Consider the following 21,492-nt stretch of genomic DNA (forward strand, 5'->3'; position numbering starts at 1 on the left):
CAATAAATCTGATTCTGATATCAAATTTTAAAAGACAAGTCCACTAACGTTGGCATCATGATGACTGATTGTGTTAAAAACGCTGATACCTTGGGATAATGACATTGATGTGTTCCCTGCGGGGTTTGCGTTGAAAAATAAGAAAGCCTCAAACAGCTATACTAGTTAACTATTTTTGTGCCATTCATGCCCACGGAGTCAGCTGGCTCTGCCAGAGCAGGTATGAGCCCAAAAACAAGGACGCGAGAAGGAGTTTTCCTGGTGAGCAACTTTCATTGGATCGGATGTGGCAACATCACATTTTTCAGTTTTCTCAGCACATCCAATGGCGTGAAGTGGTGAAATAACATGTTTTAACACAGTCCGTCATGGCAAGCTCTGGGTTAAAAGGTACTTGAAATAATCAGACTTGTATCTTGTGGCCAGCTGAGGAACAGGTTTCAGGAACTAGTGCCTGACATCTGCCATGCTGGCTGGCACACATCCTCTGGATTGAGTTTAGATAGATTTCCAGAATAGAAGCAATTATGTCTACTGGCTTAAAGCTAACCTGTAATGTAGAACTGGGTGAGCTTATCTGTAGGTATAATATGTGAATAATGAAATAGGGAGACTAGACAACAGCTTTGACTATGGTAACATTGTGATGTACTGCACTTTAATGGTCATCCCCTCCTGGTATTAAAGGTTGAATTCCAATTAAACATGCAGTTTTCCGCTTGGTTATAATATCAATAGTACTAAAGATTTTCTTCAGATGACACATATCACCTATCCTTAGTCTAAATGCAGCATGAAAGCACCAATAGCCGCACCCACATAAATACTGTCTCATTATCACTGTTGAGGTGTTAATTTGTAAATATTGTGAGACCTGGTTTGGATTTAAGTATGTTGCCCAGCTCAAATATAGGTCAGCAGTAACATTTTCATAATTACTTTATCAGTTAACTGTTGGTTAATCAATAACAGTTTGGTGTATACAATGTCCAAATAAATAAATAATAAAAAAAATACACTGTTAAAACCCAAGGTGATTTCAATTTGACTGTTTTGTCCCAAATATTTTTAAGCTCATTGTCTTTTAAGACCAGAAAATGTTTGGAATGTTTCCATGAGAAATGATCAAAATTATTTATTGAAAGTCAAAAATATTGTCTGTCAGTTGACCAATCATTCAAAACAAATAGTTTCAACTCTACTCAAAGTGTGAGGATCGCCTCTGTAAAAAAAAAAAAGTTTTCATATCACCAAGTGACCATGAGACCTTCAGTCAGATTTGTCGTTCAGTGGTATAAAGGCTGCACTATCAGCTGTGCCATGTCTGTGAGGGACTTTGGACTGAACTTATATAACACCATGTCACATTCTTAGTATCTACCTAGACACACGCACACACACACGTACACACACTTGGCTGATTATCTCAAGCAGCTGTGGCCAGTGTGTATGATGATGGCTCCTCCTACTCAGACAGGAACACACACACACACATTTACATGCCAACATTAACCCTCCTTGGTTTTGTTTTTTTACGATAAGACAGCTGGCCAAGAACAACAAGTGGCCTGCTTAGCATTTCAAAGCTCTTTCTTTCTTTCTTTCTTTCTTTCTTTCACCCCTCTCACATTTTGCTAGTGATGATGGGAACAAACTGAACTAATTATAGTCTCCAATTCCAAATGAAACTGAGGGGACTTGCAGACAAGATAAGAACCCTCACAATCACTGACAGGAAAATTAAGCTGAGTTTTGAGGGAAAGATCCATGAGAAGATGCTCATTCTCTGAGCAGTCCATTGGGTGTAGTCGGTGTGGAGGACAGCACTGAGACGTCGTGGCTCTGCAGGCTGCGCGCCACTCTGACATCTAAAATCTATGCGCCCTCATCGTGACTGATCAAAAAGTCACTGACGCCTTTACGTCTTGATTGTAAGTGTTGCTTAGCAGAAATGTTTCTGTGTCTGTGGTGACATTCCTGTGATTAGACGCTCCAGGAATGTCGTTAATAATGTTATTAGCATTGCAACATTGGTGAAGCAGTTTTGCATGACTGTGTGCGTACCTGTTCACATAACACAGAGCGCACATACCTTGCCCTGTGGCACAGTCTGTTTTGTCATCCAGGAATTTAAGAATCTCTTCATACATTCTTCACAGATGTCACTCCGCTCTGCAGCTGCCGTGTGCATTTCAGCTACTTTTTGTATTTTTAGAGCTATTAATATGTCCAACATGTGGTCTCTTAACCCAAGTAAGTAGGTGATAGGCTGAAATGACTGAAAGTAACATCATAGTAATCAGCCTCAGTGTATGAAGTCGCAGTGTGTGTCATAGTGATAGCAAAACAGTTAGTACACACTGTATATATGCATATGATTGTATGTTTGCCAAATTTCAAGGAGGAACACATGGAGCGTTTGGCAGGTGCAAATTCTGTGACATTCACTCACAGTGGTTGGTGTGAAAATCATCCCTCATCTTGCAGTAAATACATAAATAATGTTACTGCTACAACCTTATGGTGTCTCAAAGATTGACACTACAAATTTGTACCCCTGTGATACCTCTAAAGTGGGTCGCTCATGCCAGGTGAATAAAGTATCGAATCCTTGCAAACGTACCCATACAATTAATGTTCCTGTGGCTAAAAGTGTTCTCTTGTTCACTATCTTCTAATTCTAGTGCAACAGAGCACAGTGTATCTGACGTTTGCCTCAGTATTTAAAAGATCCTCTATTATCAGGTATTGATCTCAAGGCAGTTTTCACTATACTTGAGTTTACTGGAACACCCCGTTAAATGTACTGATAATGTTGGATTATTTTGGCAGGAGTTTTTAACTGTATGCCAGAATGTCCACGTGTTACTTTTAGTCTACTTTTTGGCCGACAGAGTCAAATGCGCTGCAACAGCCCAAAGCATTCCCATCAGGAGAAACGTGCTGCAGCTTCAGACGTGTTGCCAGTCCAAAAACGCTTAACAAAATCCAAAAACGAATATACCAACAGAGAATTAATGCAAATGGAAGACCGTGCTGCAGAAAGCCGAAATAAATATCAGCAAACACACTGCAAATACAGAAACGAGAATTAAAAAAAAAAAAGCAAACCCCTGAAAACAAATGCAACAGAAAAAGTCTTCAACTCAACTGAAGTGCTCCAGACCTCCAGGGGGCGCACTAAGTGGAACAGCTACGTAAATAAGAATACGTAGCTTTTTATATCACCCCTGTACTCCTGAAATGTTTCAGACCGTTGTAGCGCTGTCAGCCACTTCAGCTTTTTGTAAGAAAATGTCAAGGGCTCAAATAAAGCTCAGTACATTTTTTTATTTTTTTAGGTTGTGAAATGATGTTCTGCAGTCATTTCAATGCCTGTGATCTCTGTAAACCTGTGAAAAAATGCTGCGTTTAAAATTCAAGGCTGTAAATGTGTAGAAAGTATTTGTTGGCGAAGGGTAGATTTTGTAGCATGTCACAACAAATCTTGTGCCGGAACGATATCTGGGTGCACAAAGACTGAGGAAATCAAAGGCCCTTGCGAACATCTAAGCACAGATTCATCGCTGAAAATTGAGAGCGACACTAGCATTTCAATAACTTTGACAAAACTGGTAACTTGGAATGATACCCGACCCCACGTGTGTCCTGTAGCTGCTCAATAGTAGTGTTGTTTTGGCCCCATTGTGTACACATTAAGCCATATTCAGTTGTGTCCTGAACTAGTCTGATGACCTGAATTGACTATTGACGTCTCTGGCTAAAAGTTGCAGCAGCTGTCTCTCCTGTGCCACTTTGCAGCTGAGTAATACAGCATATGTACATGAAATCCCGCTCTGCGATTTGTCCCACTAATAATATTCTTGTCGCAGGCTGATTCACAAAGTCGCACATGTTGCATTGTGTTTGTGTTTTCACTATATTCTCTGCAGAGGCTGTGAGTTTAATTCTGTTTTCATTATACTTTTAACGGGAGCCATGAGGCATTTTTAACACTTCATTTTCAGATTGGGATTTCATTTGGGGATAATTTGCTTTAATGGAAAGATGCTTCTAGCTTGAAAATGAGTGAAATTTTACACGTAAAATGAAAATAATCCATAACTTGTCTTTGGCTGTGATTGTGACAGTTCTCTACCCATATGAAATGGAAAGGCACCTGCTTGAACATTGACAATCGATGGAAACATGCTGAACAGATCACCACACGAAAAGTTGTGCTTTACTCAGTCACTTAAAATGAAAGAAAAAAAAAAGCCTTTTCACTTTCAATTGGATTGCTTGGTCACATCTTATTTGTGCCACTCGGAGATCTCGCTGTGAGCTGTATGTGTGTTCGTCCATGTGCGTGTGAGTGCGCGCAGACTTTTCTCACGGTTTGAGGAAGTGCAGAGGCGTCATGGAAGTGGCCCTGCTGGAATATGTAGGCAGAGTCGAATTCTCTCTTCTTTTCCTCTCTCACTCACACACTCTCTCTCAGAAAGTCTATTTCTGTTGCTACAGAATCCGTCTACAGTTTCTCTTTCTAGGCTCGGTCCTGGAGAGTGAAGTCCCGTTGTTTTTTTTTTCAGATCCCTCACACCATTCGTCACTCATAATCACATCTTCGGCAATTGAACCACTCATTGGTCACACAGTGGCAGAAGGAACCTTGCAATAACAGGAGCAGACACATAGACAAATATAGAAAATGGCTATTTTACGTCTGAGTTGGACCATGGAGAGGTAGCTCTTTTTTCTTTTGCTTATATGTGAGAGTGTGTGTGTGTATGCAGGCATTATGGCATCAAAATCAATAACCCTACTGGAAAATAAGCCCAGTGAGCCATTGAAAATTGATAAGACCAGGACACTTCTGCACTCCGTGCTGCTCTCACTGAAAACGCCAACTTTCTGGTGTTAAAATAATTCACGCACGGTTGATTAACCGTAACATTTCGGTCATAGTAACATGCTGGTTGTTTGCCAGAAGTCAGCTTTAGATGGTGACTTCCTCTTCCTGTGGACAGGACGCTGTGGTCTGCCAGCGTCCTCCATGTGGAGGTGGTCTGATACCACAGCATGCTGCACGATGTTTCTGTTAAATAACACCATAATCTGGAACAGTCACGGTTATTAAGAAGCATTAAGCCACCCGTCAACATTTTGTAGCCACTGTGAGGTGGTGACAAATGTGTTGGCAGTAGACTGCCTCTGCTGCTCAACTAAAATCAGACACACTTAACAGAGATATTGATTATTTTTGGTGTTTGGGTTTTTTTGAAAGAGGAAAATATCAAGAAGACTAAAAAGTAGGTTCAGAGGGGAGAGCAGGTGTTGTGGTAGGATTGAGTTGGATAGAATGGAAGGAAGGAGCAGGTACACATTTTGTGGCATGCGACACACACACACACACACAGACACACACTTGCCTGATTGTCCTCTAACTGTCAGCTAATGTGAATTTTGACCCTTGACACTTGTGTGTGTGTGTGTGTGTGTGGGGGCCGTAGGAATGGGTGTCGACTATCAGTACCTGATGGTACTTGTCCCTGATTGGTCAGTACAGAAATATTGATAAGCTCATGGACAAACTGTGCTCCCATCATAGACTCTATAGGCTCCTATTTCTGTTACCTAAATTTGAGAGAGGGAAATGTCATAGAGTGTGGGCTCATGTTAACAAATGCAACACATGGAAAAGGCTAGTTGTTGTAAAGAGGGTAAACATCAGCAACCTCATGAAAATGTACGCATTCAATATTCTGTAAATCTGAAGCAGTGCTGCGTGTTTGACTACTGGGTTTCCCAGCGTTAACGTCAAGTGGTCAGTGCGACTGTCTCGACCTCGTCAAATCAAGGTAAAAGTCGTTGACATCGTTATAAAAAAAGTCTGTTTTTAATAACTCAGGACACAGTTATCATTGGTTTTAAGCTCCTCTAATTTATATTCCCAAATAACCCCATGGACAACACGAGTGAAGCAGCAGCCAGCTTCAGAGGATAGCAGGAGTCCAACACCCAAGTCCGACCAATTCTCCATCATTAGACGAAGAAAAATGACGATATGAAGCGTTGACGATATAAAGCTAGAGTTCAGTTGGTTTAGATATGCTTGGCAGCCAGTGGTGGAATGTAAAGTACTTTAACTCAAGTACTCTACTTTTTACTGCTTACTTGGCTTTTTACTCTTTTTTTGGCTTTATGATCCTAGATTGTGATGCATTGCTGTAGATGTAACTACACAACAGTATATAAAGTAGAGAATTAGTGCAAATGTAAACAGCTACAGCAATAAAATGTAACTTACACATTAATGCAGCAGTGATATTAATCCAGGATATCAGATATTATACTAAAACACTGACAGTGTACATTTCGCTGCACTCAGTGCTTTTACTTTTGATACTTTTGGTACATTTTGCTGATAAATATCGATGAGTACGTTTTGGTATGGATGAGCAGTGTCGATATCCGTCTTTGATAAATTCCTAACGATACCAGAGGACAAAGTGTGAGGCAGATGGAGAGAACCCACTCAAACAGGAAAAAGCCTCCATGTGGAGAGCGAGCTCCTGACCGCCCAGAGAGGAAGGCATGAAGGGGAGGAGGGGCATGTGAAAGCCGATTCCAATCTATAGTGCATTAGCATCAGATACATCTTATTAGTTTACGACATTTCACCGATGATAATCTGTCCAAAGTAATGAGTCTTATCCAGCGGGGATAGGCTCAGAAAGCGAGGCCTGTTGTATGCTAATCCCTATTTGATGCATTGATTTAGATAAAAGCACCTATGCTACCAGATATGAAAATAATGATGTATTTGGCACTTAAACGGGCAATACAGAATTATTTCAGTCTATATCTGTTACAGTTGCATAAGTGTGATTGTTTAGTTGGGATATTTAATTTTTATGAATGTCCTACCAGTCAGAGTAGACTTAAACACTACAAACATATTTCATGATTTGTTTTAAAAAGTGTTTAAAAACTGTACTGAAAAAAGTGTGGGACAGGGACAGTTTGTAGTTGGACGCTCAGTTCCAGCTCAGCCATGATTTACACTGGAGCTGATCAGCTAGGAAGTTCTGCAGGAACAAATGGGAGGACAGTGGCTGTAGCTCAAGGAGGACGCCACCCTGTTCTGTTTGTCTCCGCCAAGAAATTTGTCAGTAGATGTTCAAACCTGCAATCTGTCAATCACAGATCACTGCTCTGACTCTGAGGCAGTGACCAACATCCTACTATATGTCATTATATGATTGTAACTGAAATATCTTTAGGTTTTGAACTGTTGGTAGAATCATTGGAAATTGTGATGGGCATTTTTCAGCATTATTTGACGTTGTTACTGTTTTGCATTACCTTATCAATCATGTTTTCTATCATTTCAGCTTGTTCTCTCTCCCAAACACCACCGATCGATTTAATGTGCTGAATCTGTCTGTGTCGCTGCTTCGTTCTAAGCATCTGCATTTCTCTCTTCTCTGTCTCTCTCTTCAGGAGACAAAGATGGCAGTAAGGTAACAACAGTCGTGGCCACTCCAGGCCAAGGCCCCGACCGGCCACAGGAAGTCAGCTACACGGACACCAAAGTCATCGGCAACGGCTCGTTCGGCGTCGTCTACCAGGCTAAACTCTGCGACTCCGGAGAGCTGGTGGCCATCAAGAAGGTCCTGCAAGACAAGAGGTTTAAGGTAAAACTTGAGCGCGCACACACACACACACACACACACACACACACAATGTATCTTTCAGCTCACACAACTCTCTAACTTGTCAACTATAAATGATGATGAAGCAAACAAACATGCACTCTCTTCTCCAACAATGGACCTGAAGTAGAGATTTGTTGCATTTATGAATGTGACTGAGTAACTGTGAAAGAAACACGAATGGAGCGATCTTTTACAAGAACAGTGAGAGCAGTGAAGCTGCAAAAAATAGAAAACAAAGGCACGACTTCTCAGTGTTTTGCCATTGACACATCCTCACTTTAATGTGTGTAGTGTCTCGCAGAAAGTGTGTGTGACAGTGGTGGGAGGGCCTTTACTTCCTCAAACAAACGTGAACCCATTGATACTCAGTCATCTGTCAGGTTTAATTTTGTTGCCATGGTGGAGATGTCATATTTCCTTCCAAGCAAAGCCCTGCTGGAATCCTCCTCCTGTGCTTTGAATAGATTTGACTGATGGCTTGTTGTTCCTCTGTCTGTGCTCCCTTTGCTACACTCTTGGTTGGGTTGGGGGTACGCTGCCTCTACTGCCTGCTCACAGATAAAAGACTTGAGACTGCCAGGCCTGCAGGACAGCTGCTTAGATTCTCATTATGTTTATAGTCTTTAGAGCTGGATTACAGTGGAACAGTCATATTATTGGTCTTGGGTGCTGGAGTGCTCGGCACTTCATCAAATTGGAGCCAGAGTCAAAATAATGCCGGATAGTTTGAACGCATACATCATATTTAATAGGTAGACCTTGGTTAAACTATTGCAGTCTAATACAACAGCCCAGTAATAAATCCTACTTTCATAGAGGTTATATAAAGGATCTTGTCTATATAAATGGGAGGGCAAATTTTATGCAACAACTCTCAGTACAATACAAAATAATTCAACTGTGCCAAAAACTGTGGCCTCCAAAATGCCCATAAAGTTGAATCTGAACATTACAATCTGTAATAAAGCTAAGATTTATTGCAGGGTTGTTTTTTTTAGACCACATTGGTTTTAGACACTTCTATCTAATAAACAGGCAACTGTGTGTGATTTTTTTTTTTAGTGAGTCACAAGTTATTTCTGTGTAAATATAACAATTACTAACCAACTCCTAATGTGTTCTGTCATATTTAACTTTTTATGCAATTCTAAAAAAGAAGCAGATTTTCCCTTTTTTGATATTGATAAAAACAGTTTTTACTGGAGGCAACAGTGTGTGATCAACATTTTGTCCACAGAGTGTTTTTAAGGAATTAGCTGCTATAGGGGGGAAAAAAAGCAAGAACAAAGATTTTTGGAATTTTTGTTGTTATTCTCATGGTTACACTGATCTCTGCACGGCACAGCACATACAGCCAAAGTGCACATTTAAGATGATGCAATACAACGTGCGACTATAATGTTTTCCACATGCGTGTCCAAAACATGAACGCACCACGGCTGTGTTCTCCACACAATTTCGGCTCATTTAAACATCTTGTGATTAGAATAGATGAGCTTAGAAATTGATAAAGGAAGAGTTTTGGACTTTTTGTTGTTGCACAGGTAGCACTGGACACAGCCTGGCTCTGTGTGCACATATTCTACTCACTGAGGAACAAGCCTGCATTATGCTATGTGATAATTATCCTCCTCATCAGTGCTGTTCTGTACTTACTGTTGAGCTGGGTGTCATTTATTTAAAGGCCCATGTTGGGACCGGCAGTGCAAACTAACCTAGGCTATAGGTGCTGAGGTATGTGGCAGTGGTGCTACTTTATGTCTGCTTTGTTCCTCTCAGGGGGGAGAGTCAGGGGGAGTTAGCAAGGCAAGAGAGGAGGAGAAGGGTGATGGCAGGACAAACCTAAGTGACCCCTGTTGTCTTCTGGACTGCCAGCGTCCTGCTCCATCTCCCATGGGCGCCATTGAGGTTGAAGTTTAGTCAGATGTGTTTGCCTGTAGTGTGTTTTTTTTTTTTTCGCCCTGTGACTGTTGTGCTAAGCCAAGTGGTTCAGCTAAATACCTCAGCAGCTCAGTGCCTCAGGTTTAACCTTTCTGGAGGTTCAACACAGTTTTTCAGCAAGTTCTAGTCCTTCGCTATCCGAAAACCAGACAAGATAAATGATGTTGAGATTGATGGTGTGGTTGTCGACCATCTGTCACAGAATATGCACTGTTTGTTACGAACACACAAACACACACACATACACATATATATATATATATATATATATATATATATACACACACACACCACACACTCTTTGTGAGCATGTTGGCCATGATGAAGTCATATCCTGTTAGCATGGCACGCTAGCAAGCAGTGGTCAGCGTAAAGATCCCACACATTGTTTTCTTCTTAGCAGACCCTCTACATCTGCCGTCTGTCTCCCTGCCTGTCTCCCTGTCTGTCTCCCTGCCTTTCTCACTCTCTGTCTCGCTCTCTGTCTCACTGCCTCTACTTGCCTGGCGCGTCCGTTCTCGCGAACAGCTTGTTCGAAAAATTGAAGCGAATGAGTGCTAAGACTCCTCACATGACTGCCAAGCACGCGCCATTAAGTTTGTGTGTACCCCCCCCACACACACACACACACACCCAAACACCTGCGCTCTGTTTTCTTCCTGTGCCTTCTTCTCCTCTTCAAAAGCATTTTCTCTACACTTCTGTTCTTCTTTTTTTCTGTCTGATTTGGTGCTCATCTGTGAAGTGAGCCTGGGTGAGCAGATCCATGCCAGTCAAATATGTGTGAGCGCTTTATTTTCACTCAAAATCTCTCTCACACACACACACACACACACACACACACACACACACACGCATCAAACAGGGCAATCATGTGAATAGGCTCTGTGTTAGTGTGTAGCTGATGAACGTGTGAGAAAACCTTGGTGGACTTACAATCCGCTGCTGGTGCATTATGGGATAGGTCCTCCTCCACTTCCATCAGAGGGATCACATATCAGCCTATTGGAAAATGGATGCTCACATTAGAACCAACACACACACACACACACACACACACATGCACAGTTAGAGCATGTCTGGTGGTGTTGCTACTTACACAACACTGTTAAAGGGTAGGTCTGGTGATTTTCTGTATTTTTCTTTTTAATTGTCAACAAATTCAATGAAAAGATTGAAAACCACAGATTCATTTTTCGGACTAAAAGCTTTTGTCTTTCTCTGTTTCATTTTGTCCAAAAACTATTAAAAACACATCAGTGAGCCACATTGTTTCACTGGGTGAGAGGCTGTTTTATCACAATGACGGTTTTAGTCAATCCACCACACAGCATCTTGCTGTAGTAAATACTCAGCAGCAATAAACTCACAAATGTGAATTGAGACGCAACTGAACATCCTGTAGTTCCCAATAAATGCACTATTTACTATGCTATTTGAGTCACTTTAAAAATTACAGTGACTAGTTATGTCAAATTACTTGCCGTTTTATAGAAGAACAAAAAACGACATATTTGTGATCCCGTTTTAAAGAATTACTTCATCATCAGGAATAAACAGACGTGGGAGGGACCACAGGCAGAGCAGGGAGGACAAAGTGTTCAGCGGTAAACTAAAAGCAGCATTTAAAACTGCAAAAACTTGCAAGTTGCTTTATTCCAATAGAGTCGTTACAGTAGGTGGATTCACTCATGAGGAATCTTGTTCTTCAAGTTCAACTTTTGGGAAATCTGATATGAGGCTCATTAGTAAGAAGCTGCTTTGACAGGGCTGATTTATAAGCTGTTTGTCATCACCAAGTGTTGATGGTACAAATACATCTGCTAACTAACTGCTAGGAAGCTAGCAAGGAGAGCTTTTTCTCTTCTGCAATAAGTCTTAATTTAATGAAATAATGTGCAACACTGAGAACAAGTTGTAAACGGCCAGTACACAGAAACTAGAGAGAAGGTCACTGTGAACGGCTAATGCTAGCATGTTTCCGGCAGGCTAGCCGTTAGCTCAGCTGCAGTGGTTCACCAACCATCTCCGTGGGTAAACAGTCCCTCTAGAATCAAATAGATTTTATTTCTGGTGTGACCAGGGTTTTTGCACATTGTTGGTTTGGTGTTTTCCCTTAAAGTCCGATCCACTGTGTTCATACAATGTCATGCATTCATGATATCATGCAAGCTTCCACCCAAGCAGAACAGTAAAAGTAAAGCACTGTGTGTGTGTCTTTGTGTGGGTGGTATGCAATTGCTCTGTGCTCTTAATCTTTTTGGAAACTGGATGTGGTTTTGTCTGACAGCATATGTCAGCACCATGAAGGTGTAGCACTTTTAGCAGCCTGCAGTCTCTCTCTCTCCCTCTCTCCCTCTCTCTCTCTCTCTCTCTCTCCCTCTCTCCCTCTCTCCGTCTGTCTCTCTCTGTCTCTGCTGGCTGGGCTGCTGACACACTGGGGGATGACAGGTCAGCAGGAATGACTGCAGTATAACTGGAGCTGGGCAGGGCTTTACTGAACAGCCTGTCTGCTCCTCCTCCATATGGTACCATCTTCCTCACGTATAAAACAACACACACACACACACACACAGACAGACAGACACACAGACAGACACACCCTCAAGCGCTCCCACCAAGCCACCGCAAGAAGACGAGGGCGTTGCCTGCAGTGCACGATGGTTCGATGGCTGGTCTGTGACCCACAGGCTATGATGTCACCCAATGATGTGAGGGTTGTGTGTGTTGGTAGCAGTTGTGTAAAAGGGTGAAAAAGCAGTGGGAGGACTGTGGGAACCATTTGTGTCTGTCTGTAAGTGAATTAGGCTCAGGGAATCTTGTGTACCAGGCAACCGAGCTGCAAGATGCTGCTGCTGAGACGATGAGGTCTTGTTTAGTGGACAGAGCGCTCACTCTGCTCTGTTTAAAAAAAAAAAAATAAAAAAAATAAATGAATGCGAGGGGATTAAATCCTCATAAAGTGGCAGAAAAGTGTTGGAAGGACAGCGGTATATCTCTCTGCACCAGCCGGCGTGGTACTGACCCACATAACAGGAGATCTCATTAGTCACTGAATCAGTCAGCCAGCACAGTTTTCACTATTTTGTCAACCACATTCACACAGTTATCCAGCCGGCTCACCAGGCAGTTTGTCAATGAGTCTCATATCTGTACAGCATCAAATATTTAGAAGATGAATTGATTATTATTATAATAGTATTATTTGTAATTAGTCTTAGTTTTTTTAAATAAAATACCAAATATTCTCTGGTTCTAGTTTTGGTCAGATCGAACACGTTTTGAAGACATCACCTTGGGAACTTGTGTTGGGAATTTAATTGTTTTAGGGCTGCAGTTTGTTTTATTATTTATTTACTCAGCTGAATATTTTGTCGATTTCATTTCATTTCAAATTAATTAAAGCTAGTAGTGAAAAATGCCCCGAAGCCCAAGACGACATCTTCAAATGTCTTATAATAAAAAAATCCAAAATCTTAAGATATTAGAGTAGTAGTGTCGTTCACTACTACACGAGATAAAAGCAGCAAATCCACACAATTTAGAGGCTGGAACTTTGAATCATTTGGTATTTCTTAAACAATTCGAAATCAAGTCAGTTTACAATTTTTGGTCAATCGAGTGATTATTTCAGCTCTAAATTATTAAATCACTAAGCTAATCATCAGGTTTCAACAATTGAAATAAACATGCTCTCTCTAAAAGTGCTAAAACTGTGAAATTATGATTTGTATTTTCCACTTGTAGTCAGTTTTATTTGTTCAGACACTGGAGGGACTGTGTGTTCTTGGATGCATTACTGTGCAAGCAGAAGATTTTACAAAAATAAAAGAACAAGGATTCGTAGCTCATTAGCAAGTCTGCCTCTACACCAACTTTCCATGTTACAGACCTGTGGTGGCGGTATTTTGCACCGAACCTGAAGCCTGTGTTCACACGTCATTCAGGTCAGACGGTGACGGCGGTCTGCTCTGTGGTCACCCACTTCATCGCATGAGCCCCAGCGAGCCTTTTCCTCCCAGAAACCCACACGGTGTCCCAGGTTGAGTTGTTGGTGTAGAAGAGGCAAGACAGTTGGTCAATGTGATTGTTAATCAGCTAGTCAGCCAGCAGTTGTGCCTTTGTTTTATCATTTGTTAGCTCAGTATCCAGTGTGTTAACAAGGGGATCAGTCTGCTGGGTGGTCACTCTGTCAATTGAAACATACAATCTGACTTCCTGTAATAAATCTTATAATTAGAATATAAGTCATTTCAGTCAGTCAATAGTACAAAGCTTTAGTTCAACTTTTCAAGCTAATCGTGACTTCAAAAACAAAATCCATTTGCAGCTGCACGAGTGTTTTTTAGATCAAGCCAACAAAGAGCTGCGATGAAAAGGACGAAGGAGAGAAAATATGAACTATAATTGACATGTTAAAGCTTTATGTAATGCTGCCCACCTGTGAGAATGTCCATATGCACAACCATTTTCCGCATGGACACACAGTAAATGAATATAAATGCAGTTCTCTACAAGAGTTCAATGCTTACATTTTGTTCTGGTGGCCCTGTGAAAGCCAGTGGCTCATCACATAACCTGCCCCAAGACAGTTTTTACTTAAATGCTTGTTTTCACATTCACTCAGACTTGCTGCTGATGCAGGTCTGTGTCGCGAACTGTTTTTGCTTTCTAGGGCCTTTTTTCTGTAATTAATGGTGGCTTGGATGGGAACAGGCAGCATGACACACAGTGGATAATTGTGTCATCATGTTTTAGCCACTGGGATTTATCCTTCCCTGACAGAATAAATGTCCATTTATTCTGTTTATTAAAATTCTTTTGCTGCAACCAAATCCAATCTTCTCAAATCTTGATTCCTGCCAAACTGGCACATTGAGCTTGTGACAGTGACGATGCAGACCACAACAAAATGACTGTTTCACAAGATGATGAGTGGCATATGTGCCTTTTGTCATAAGATACAGAGTTACTAAGGTGGTTTTAAGCAGACACACTTCTTGAACCATTAAAGTGGAACTTAAATGTAACATGTCATTCGTGTTTTTGCTTTGTTCAGAACCGCGAGCTGCAGATCATGAGGAAGTTGGACCACTGCAACATAGTCCGCCTGCGCTACTTCTTCTACTCCAGTGGAGACAAGGTGAGTTGGCCGAATGTGCTTCTCCTAATTCTTCATCAGCTGGTCGGAAGTTTTTCTTATGGCTGAAGAATTGTGCTTAACGCCACGCTGTAGTTTTAGTTTCAACAAAAATTAAGTAAGTTAGTAGAGTTTGGACTTGAGTTTTTCACTGCACTGAAATGAAGCTTTCTCTGAATCAGAACAAGGAAAAGGGTTTATCAAATATATTAATGTTACTGGACCCAACGCAAATATAGTGGCTGCGGGCAGTCTGGAACGTATACACTGCAGGTGCAGGTGGCAATGGACTGAATTCCAGTGGGAGCGGGATTAAAAAAAACAGTCCTGTGCAGGGCTCTAAAGCAAAAGGCATTTGTGCCAACCGGCTAAGCTAAAAATAAGCCTTACTGAGTTCCTGCTACTCTTTTTGATTGCCTGAAAAAGGCATCTTCCATCACATGTCTTCCTCTTGGCCTCGCTGGCCTTAATAAATTCATTATTACATACAGTGCGCTATGACAGGGAAGTCCCTCTGGCCCCCTGGCACTGCTGTCTGTCTCCGTCAACCATTGGAGGTCGCCTGGAGACTACAAGGCTGGGCTATGTAATTCAACTAGCTGACAAACAGGCAGCGGTCCATGTGTCAAATATAGCTGCTGGGACCATACCCATGACACTGCAGTCAGGAATGCTTCTATGTTGCGCACTTACCGAGGCCAAGGAAAGCTGTGGGGGATTATAGGGGAGAGGTGATGATGAGGGCGGGTGGGAGGTTGAGACGCCTGAGCGTTGGCCTCTATTTGCCAGACTAGAGCGTAGCCCTCCCCTCCGTGCTGTAAGCTCCACCCAGTTCCCACCCCTCTCCTCATGCCATGTGCTCACTGACCTCTGGGAATCACCGCTAATTCTTGGTATACTGACACACTGACATCGGTGACTTGTCACAGAAATCACCCAACACCTTCCTGACTTGACTTTTGCTAATCATGGGATTTTGTCATTTTGATAACCCACAACTTTTGTTTGAATCTTTTATTTATTTCATGTTTACACCTTTTTAAACACCCACCCTTGTGTTCCCGTTCATGTGTCCAGCTCTTCTCCCTCCTCCTCTTCCCCCTCACCGTATCAGTCCAGGCTAATAATGGACATCGGCACGTGTCGTTGGTATGGGGGTTTACCACCCACAGAGCCCAGAGTGAGAAAAGCGAGGGGGGGGGTAGGGCGAGTGAAGTAGGCAAAAAGTAATGTCACCTGGCTGGGGAGGTTAGTGGGTGGATGGAGAGTTGTAGACGAGTTGATGGAAAGATGACAGCAAATGATGTGTAAAAAAAGCAGAGGATGAGACAGATAGAGATAAGATGAGGTCAGGTCAGGTGTGTGTAGGTGCTGCTGGTGTTCTGATGGGAGGGTTCATGCTGCGTGCACCTGTCAACCAGGCTAGGACTGCTGCTGCTGCAGCTGTCAGCATGTGCACAGGTAGTCTTATGTAACTGCTGGCATGTGGCGTGCTTGACAGACATGGTGTGCTTTTGCTTTTACCCTTTAACCACTTGTATAATACTGTTCAAACAGAAGCCCACAGGTCCAAACAGCGTAGGCAGGTAGGCAAATAGCGATTTGACTTTTCCCTCAGTTTGTTGCATTTTTTTACATTGACGCATAACTCATAAACCACTGGAAGAATGGCAGGATTAGCCTACTAGGGGGCCTCCAGGAAAATAATTGTTGTTGGGCACCTATCGACCTCCACCTGTCGACAGTCCACCTTCCAAAATAAAGCACACTACAAAATAAAAGCTGACACAGCACCACAAGAACAGATAACAATGCCAAACCAACTAATGCTGGTTTGCACCTCACAATCACAGATTTCTATGACAATCTACAATTAATGAAGCACAGTTTGTGCATCTAATGGACACACACACTTTTGGGACCCTGAGGCAACTGCATGCTTAGCGTGGTTGTTAATCCAGTCTTGAGTGGAGTGAGAACCAGTCTGAGCTGTTGTTTTTGTCAGCCTTTGGGCAGAGCTGACACATCCTTGTCTTTTTTTAATGCTTCATCCACCGAGCTCTCATATTTAGGCTGTATAACCAACCAGGCACAGTGGACCTGCTGAATAGTTGTGCTGGTTTGTTTCTGGTGCTCTAGGCAAGAAAACAACTGAAGTTTCCATGTGTAGTCGACATGTTGCACTCTACTCTACATAATGGTCTCGGAGATGCATGGGCACATAGACAGCGTGCAGAGTTGGGGCAAAAGTGGTTGGGTGGACCGACAGCTTATTTTTGTCCCAGGGCCCCCCTAGCAGGCTAATCTGCCCCTCACCATCCCAGCATGGCCCTCTCACACACACACACACAGATGTTAATAGACTGGCTGAGGTTGAACGGCATTGCTTCAGGTCTGGCATGTGGTCGGTAGAGCTGCAGGATTTGTCAGGAAGATGATGATGACATATCTGGCTGTGGCCCCTGTACATATTTAAAGCTTTATTCTTAGATCTGTAGTGCCAAATTACAACTGTCTTCATTGGTGTGTGTCAAAATGAGGATAGTTCTCTCACCATATGCCCCTCTACCTCTTTCTCTGCCTCTGTATGTGTTTCTTGATTTCACACATTCATTAACACTGACTGCACTTTTCTCTAATCACATGGATTTTCACATGCATTATTTTAAGTGTCGGCTCATGTAACGCCGAGCACGATTACCATACATGCAATGGGGCACATGAGCTAATATAAGCTACACTTGTGGAAACTGACATGCGTGATGTGTAATACACACTGTACAGATTCCACCAGTCTCCTTCTATTGGACAGTGTAGCACGGTAATTGTTGTTGATGGATAGCTGAGCGAGTTGTTCAGGTGCACGCAGGGTTCTCAGCAAATTAGAGGCTGAATTATTTAGTCTGGAGTGAGCAAGGAGCCAATCAGATCCCCGCCTGGCTAATCATCTGGGAAGAAGCCAAGGAAGTGGCCTTGTAGTGAAGGCAGGAAGTGAGTCATCACTGTTGCTAGGCTAAATATAGCTTTGGTGGCGCTAGCAGGAGGCGGAGCGGGCCCTCTAGTCGTCACAAATGTTATCAATGAGAGGTTTGCTAGTGAAGAGAAAGGGGTGCACACACACATGGCTAGAGGAGAGAAAGAGAGAGTGTTTGCGGGGGTGATGCTGGTGACAGATGAGCGTGTACGCCAAGCTACCACGTCTGAGATCTGCTCCCGTTTGTGCTACCGCGTCCTCGAGTCCTCCCAGCTCTGCATTTTACTCAGCCACCGTATTTATGTGTCTTATCATCTGCGCGTGAGCGGGAGAGAGAGGGCAGTCAGTACAAAGCAGGGCATCGAGCTGACAGAAGTGTACCACACAGTCTGTCTGGGAGCTCGCCGTGGGCCCAGCTCTCTCATTGTGTATTGCAACCCTGCAGTGAGGCAGCTCGGTCCACTGTCTGAGCGGCATGTTGGGCCGTTAATGCTGCAAACAGATGGGGGAGAGGAGGCAAAAGGATACGGACACTCAGTGCCAGACTGAATAGGAGGGAGAAAATAAGTTAAGTAAGAAGGCTAAGTTGGAAGGCCTGCAGTATCATCCCAAGGCAGTACGCCTCACAGGCGTGTGTTTAATGGTTCCACACTAGTCAGTGACACTACTACATTAGGTGTTCTCACCCCACTGGTGAGAGGAAGCTCTCTAATGCTTTCCTGTCAAACATTTAGTGTCCACAAAAGGTGAGCCGTTTTAGGGCATCTTTACAGGTTTGAAACCTTTAAGGATAAAGCTGACAATGATTTATATTTTCTTACTGTCGACAAATCTGTGTCCTGTGTATCCAAATCCTGATATAAACCCCATTGTTGTCCAAAAACACATCAAGGAGTTAATTCAACATCTGACGTCCTGCTTCTGTAAATAATCACTAACGCACCAAATGTGTATTAATCCACTGATGAAAATAATTTCCAACAAATGCACTGTTAACTACTATTAAATTAGAAATGACAGTTCCCAGCTAAGCCTTGTCAGTATGGTTTTGGTATTTTGATGGGATTTGTGGACGTAATTGTAATATATAAAGGCACTTATTCTGGTGATCAAATGTTGATTAAATCAGCCCAAAATAAAACTCCACTGATTCCTTCTGTTGCTGCTAGCTGGTGTATTTGACCCCTAATGAGGCCAAAGCGTGTCATCTAAAGGCTTTCCCGCCTAACAAACCATCAGGGACAGACATGCACGACGTGAATGAATGAATGCTTGAATGAATACGCGAACGACCTCCTTTGCGAAATCTATAAGGTGCTTTGTGTCTAAAAATATTTACCAACCGTTTCATTTCAGTGCGAGTGTGATTTACAGTCTAGACTCTGAAACAATGGATTCACAAGAAACACCCGATGACTCAGTGCTGGCTAACAGTGGTCAGAACCGAAGGGAAAAGGAAGTCCTATAATAACTGGGTGGAGGAGGCGCAGATACAGCATCCTTTCAGGGTCGGCGTGCTCCAGAGTAGAACGTGCACAAGCCCGCCCTCCAACACAGACCTCATCCAACCAGGAAATGAGGAAGTGATATCATTGTCTGCGGCCACTGTTGGAGTATAGTTCGTTATGACGCACTGGTTGTGTTTCCTGCCCTCTGGGGAAGACTCCTATACAATGGATCCCCAGTTAGGCAGTGAAAAAACATCCATTATGTCAGCCCACAAACGGCTTCTTTTATCGGAGGAAACTAGAGACACAGAGAGGGAAGAGGAAGGGATAGGAGGAAAATATTCCCTGAAATAGATGGACAAAAGGGGCATGTGCATAGACATGTGCATTTGTAGCCCATGAATGTGACTTTTATTTTTTTTTCGTAGGGAGTTTTCCAGTCATACTCGTCTTATAAACTGTTTTCCTTGACGTTGCACAAACCGTAATAGATTTTTTTCCCCCTGTTTCTGTGCATGTGTGACCTCTATTTTCTTGTTTTTGCTTCTCTCCCACAGAAGGATGAAGTGTATCTGAATCTGGTTCTGGATTACGTTCCTGAGACTGTCTACAGAGTGGCCAGACATTACAGCCGAGCCAAACAGACTCTGCCTATGGTTTATGTCAAGGTACATAACTGTGTTTGTGTTCATAACATCTGTGGCAAGAAGTGGCGCGCTCCACTTTATTAACAAGACCGGGGAAAAACAACATTTAATCAAACTCCCACACAATGTGTTTTTAATATCTTCTGGTAGCATCAGTTAGAGTGGCATGTAAATGTAATCATTTTTTGAAAAAATAAAATAGTAGTATATTTAAGTATATCATATCCAAAGTGGGTGGTGAACAAAAGCGTGTGCTTCATTATGTTAGTGGAAAAATATGTGATGAAACTGTTATTTTCTGTCAGTATTGTAACACTTCTCACTTCTGAATTTGAAGGTGTCGTGTGTTTAAATTCAGAAAACATGAGTGTAGTGTTGTGAGGTTCACTCATTGATGGTTTTAGAGTCCTGGTCTTCAAATTTTACCCACAAAATAAACGATCATCCCCTTTTAGTTTATCCTGGATTACAGATGGGATCCTGTCAGTGAGTCGTTCTTCCCAGACACTGAACAGGACAGAAGCCGTTATATGCTCTGTATATTTTTGGATAATGTACGGGGAGAACTGTGTAATCATTTATTATACAGAACTGAACTCAATAATAGATAAATGTGCCATACATTTTATACTACGTTTGTTTTCTAAATTCAAATCTGTCCTACACTCAAGAATCTACTGAGGGTCCACTAAAACATGCTGTTAGTTTTTATTTGAGTGGGAATTTCATTACTAAATAAATGAGTAATAAGCAACACAAGATGCAAAATGACCCTTGAAACCAGGGAAATTTAATTCTGTCAAAGGTAAATTGTGTCAGTAAGAAACATAATTTAGTCTCTTACCCCTAAACATCCTTATGCACTGACCTCCTCTTACACTGTTTATTTCAGTGTCATTAACTTTTTATCAGTAAACAGATTCTTCTTACTTTACTGTAAAAGAAAACATTCATCAGACCTAAAGTAGCAGGTGTTCCAGTATCATGATTCGTACAAGAAAAAGGGGTAACTAAACCTTTTCACAGCATTTTATACTACACTTTTTACTCTAATATGATTTCACACACTGTGTAAAATGGCTGGTTTGTTTGACTGCATGCCATGCACATGGATCATTTATTACCTTTCAAGTATTTCTTTGGCTGTGACGCATGTGAGACAAATGTGAGAATAATTTTCAAAGGCAAAAAAGCTCTTTGCACATTGCCTCGTCAGTTTGAATGATTTTCTTATCTCTGTGAAATAATTGAAAAAACACCTACGGTTAATCAGCCCCACAGAGCAGAAGAAGCACTCACAGTTACCTTTGTAACTACACACACCAACATAAATGTTCATTAGCACAGGCAATGTGGGATGAGAAGACTTCGCACATACTGGCTCACCATATTAACACATTTATTTTTTTTTTTGTCGTCTCACAAGGAAATGATGACTTTAATTGAGATGTTTCAAAGACTGATTTACATAAGCCTGCTTTTATTTTAAATTCTGGGTTGGTTCAGAAAGAGGTAAATTATATCAAATCACATGTTGCATGAAGAACATCAGTTTTTGTATGACTGATTGAATTTGAGGGGAGAATCAGGTTTTGCAGCTATAAAAACATGTTTCATTTTATCTCTGCAAAACCATGTCAAC

The 21,492-nt window shown here is 42.0% G+C and overlaps 1 protein-coding gene across 2 annotated transcripts in view; it reads left to right on the forward strand.

Moving 5' to 3' along the window:
- Nucleotides 1-21,492, forward strand: part of gsk3ba (glycogen synthase kinase 3 beta, genome duplicate a) — a 30,102-nt gene that overhangs the window by 2,478 nt on the left and 6,132 nt on the right. For both annotated transcript variants that reach the window (XM_070837958.1, XM_070837959.1), the window contains exons 2-4: nucleotides 7,486-7,679; nucleotides 14,701-14,784; nucleotides 19,761-19,871. In XM_070837958.1, coding sequence (XP_070694059.1) covers nucleotides 7,486-7,679; nucleotides 14,701-14,784; nucleotides 19,761-19,871 — 389 coding nt within the window. The remainder of the gene's footprint in view (nucleotides 1-7,485; nucleotides 7,680-14,700; nucleotides 14,785-19,760; nucleotides 19,872-21,492) is intronic.

The sequence above is a fragment of the Pempheris klunzingeri genome, chromosome 10, assembly GCF_042242105.1.
Source record: "Pempheris klunzingeri isolate RE-2024b chromosome 10, fPemKlu1.hap1, whole genome shotgun sequence".
Classification (NCBI taxonomy): Eukaryota; Metazoa; Chordata; class Actinopteri; order Acropomatiformes; family Pempheridae; genus Pempheris; species Pempheris klunzingeri.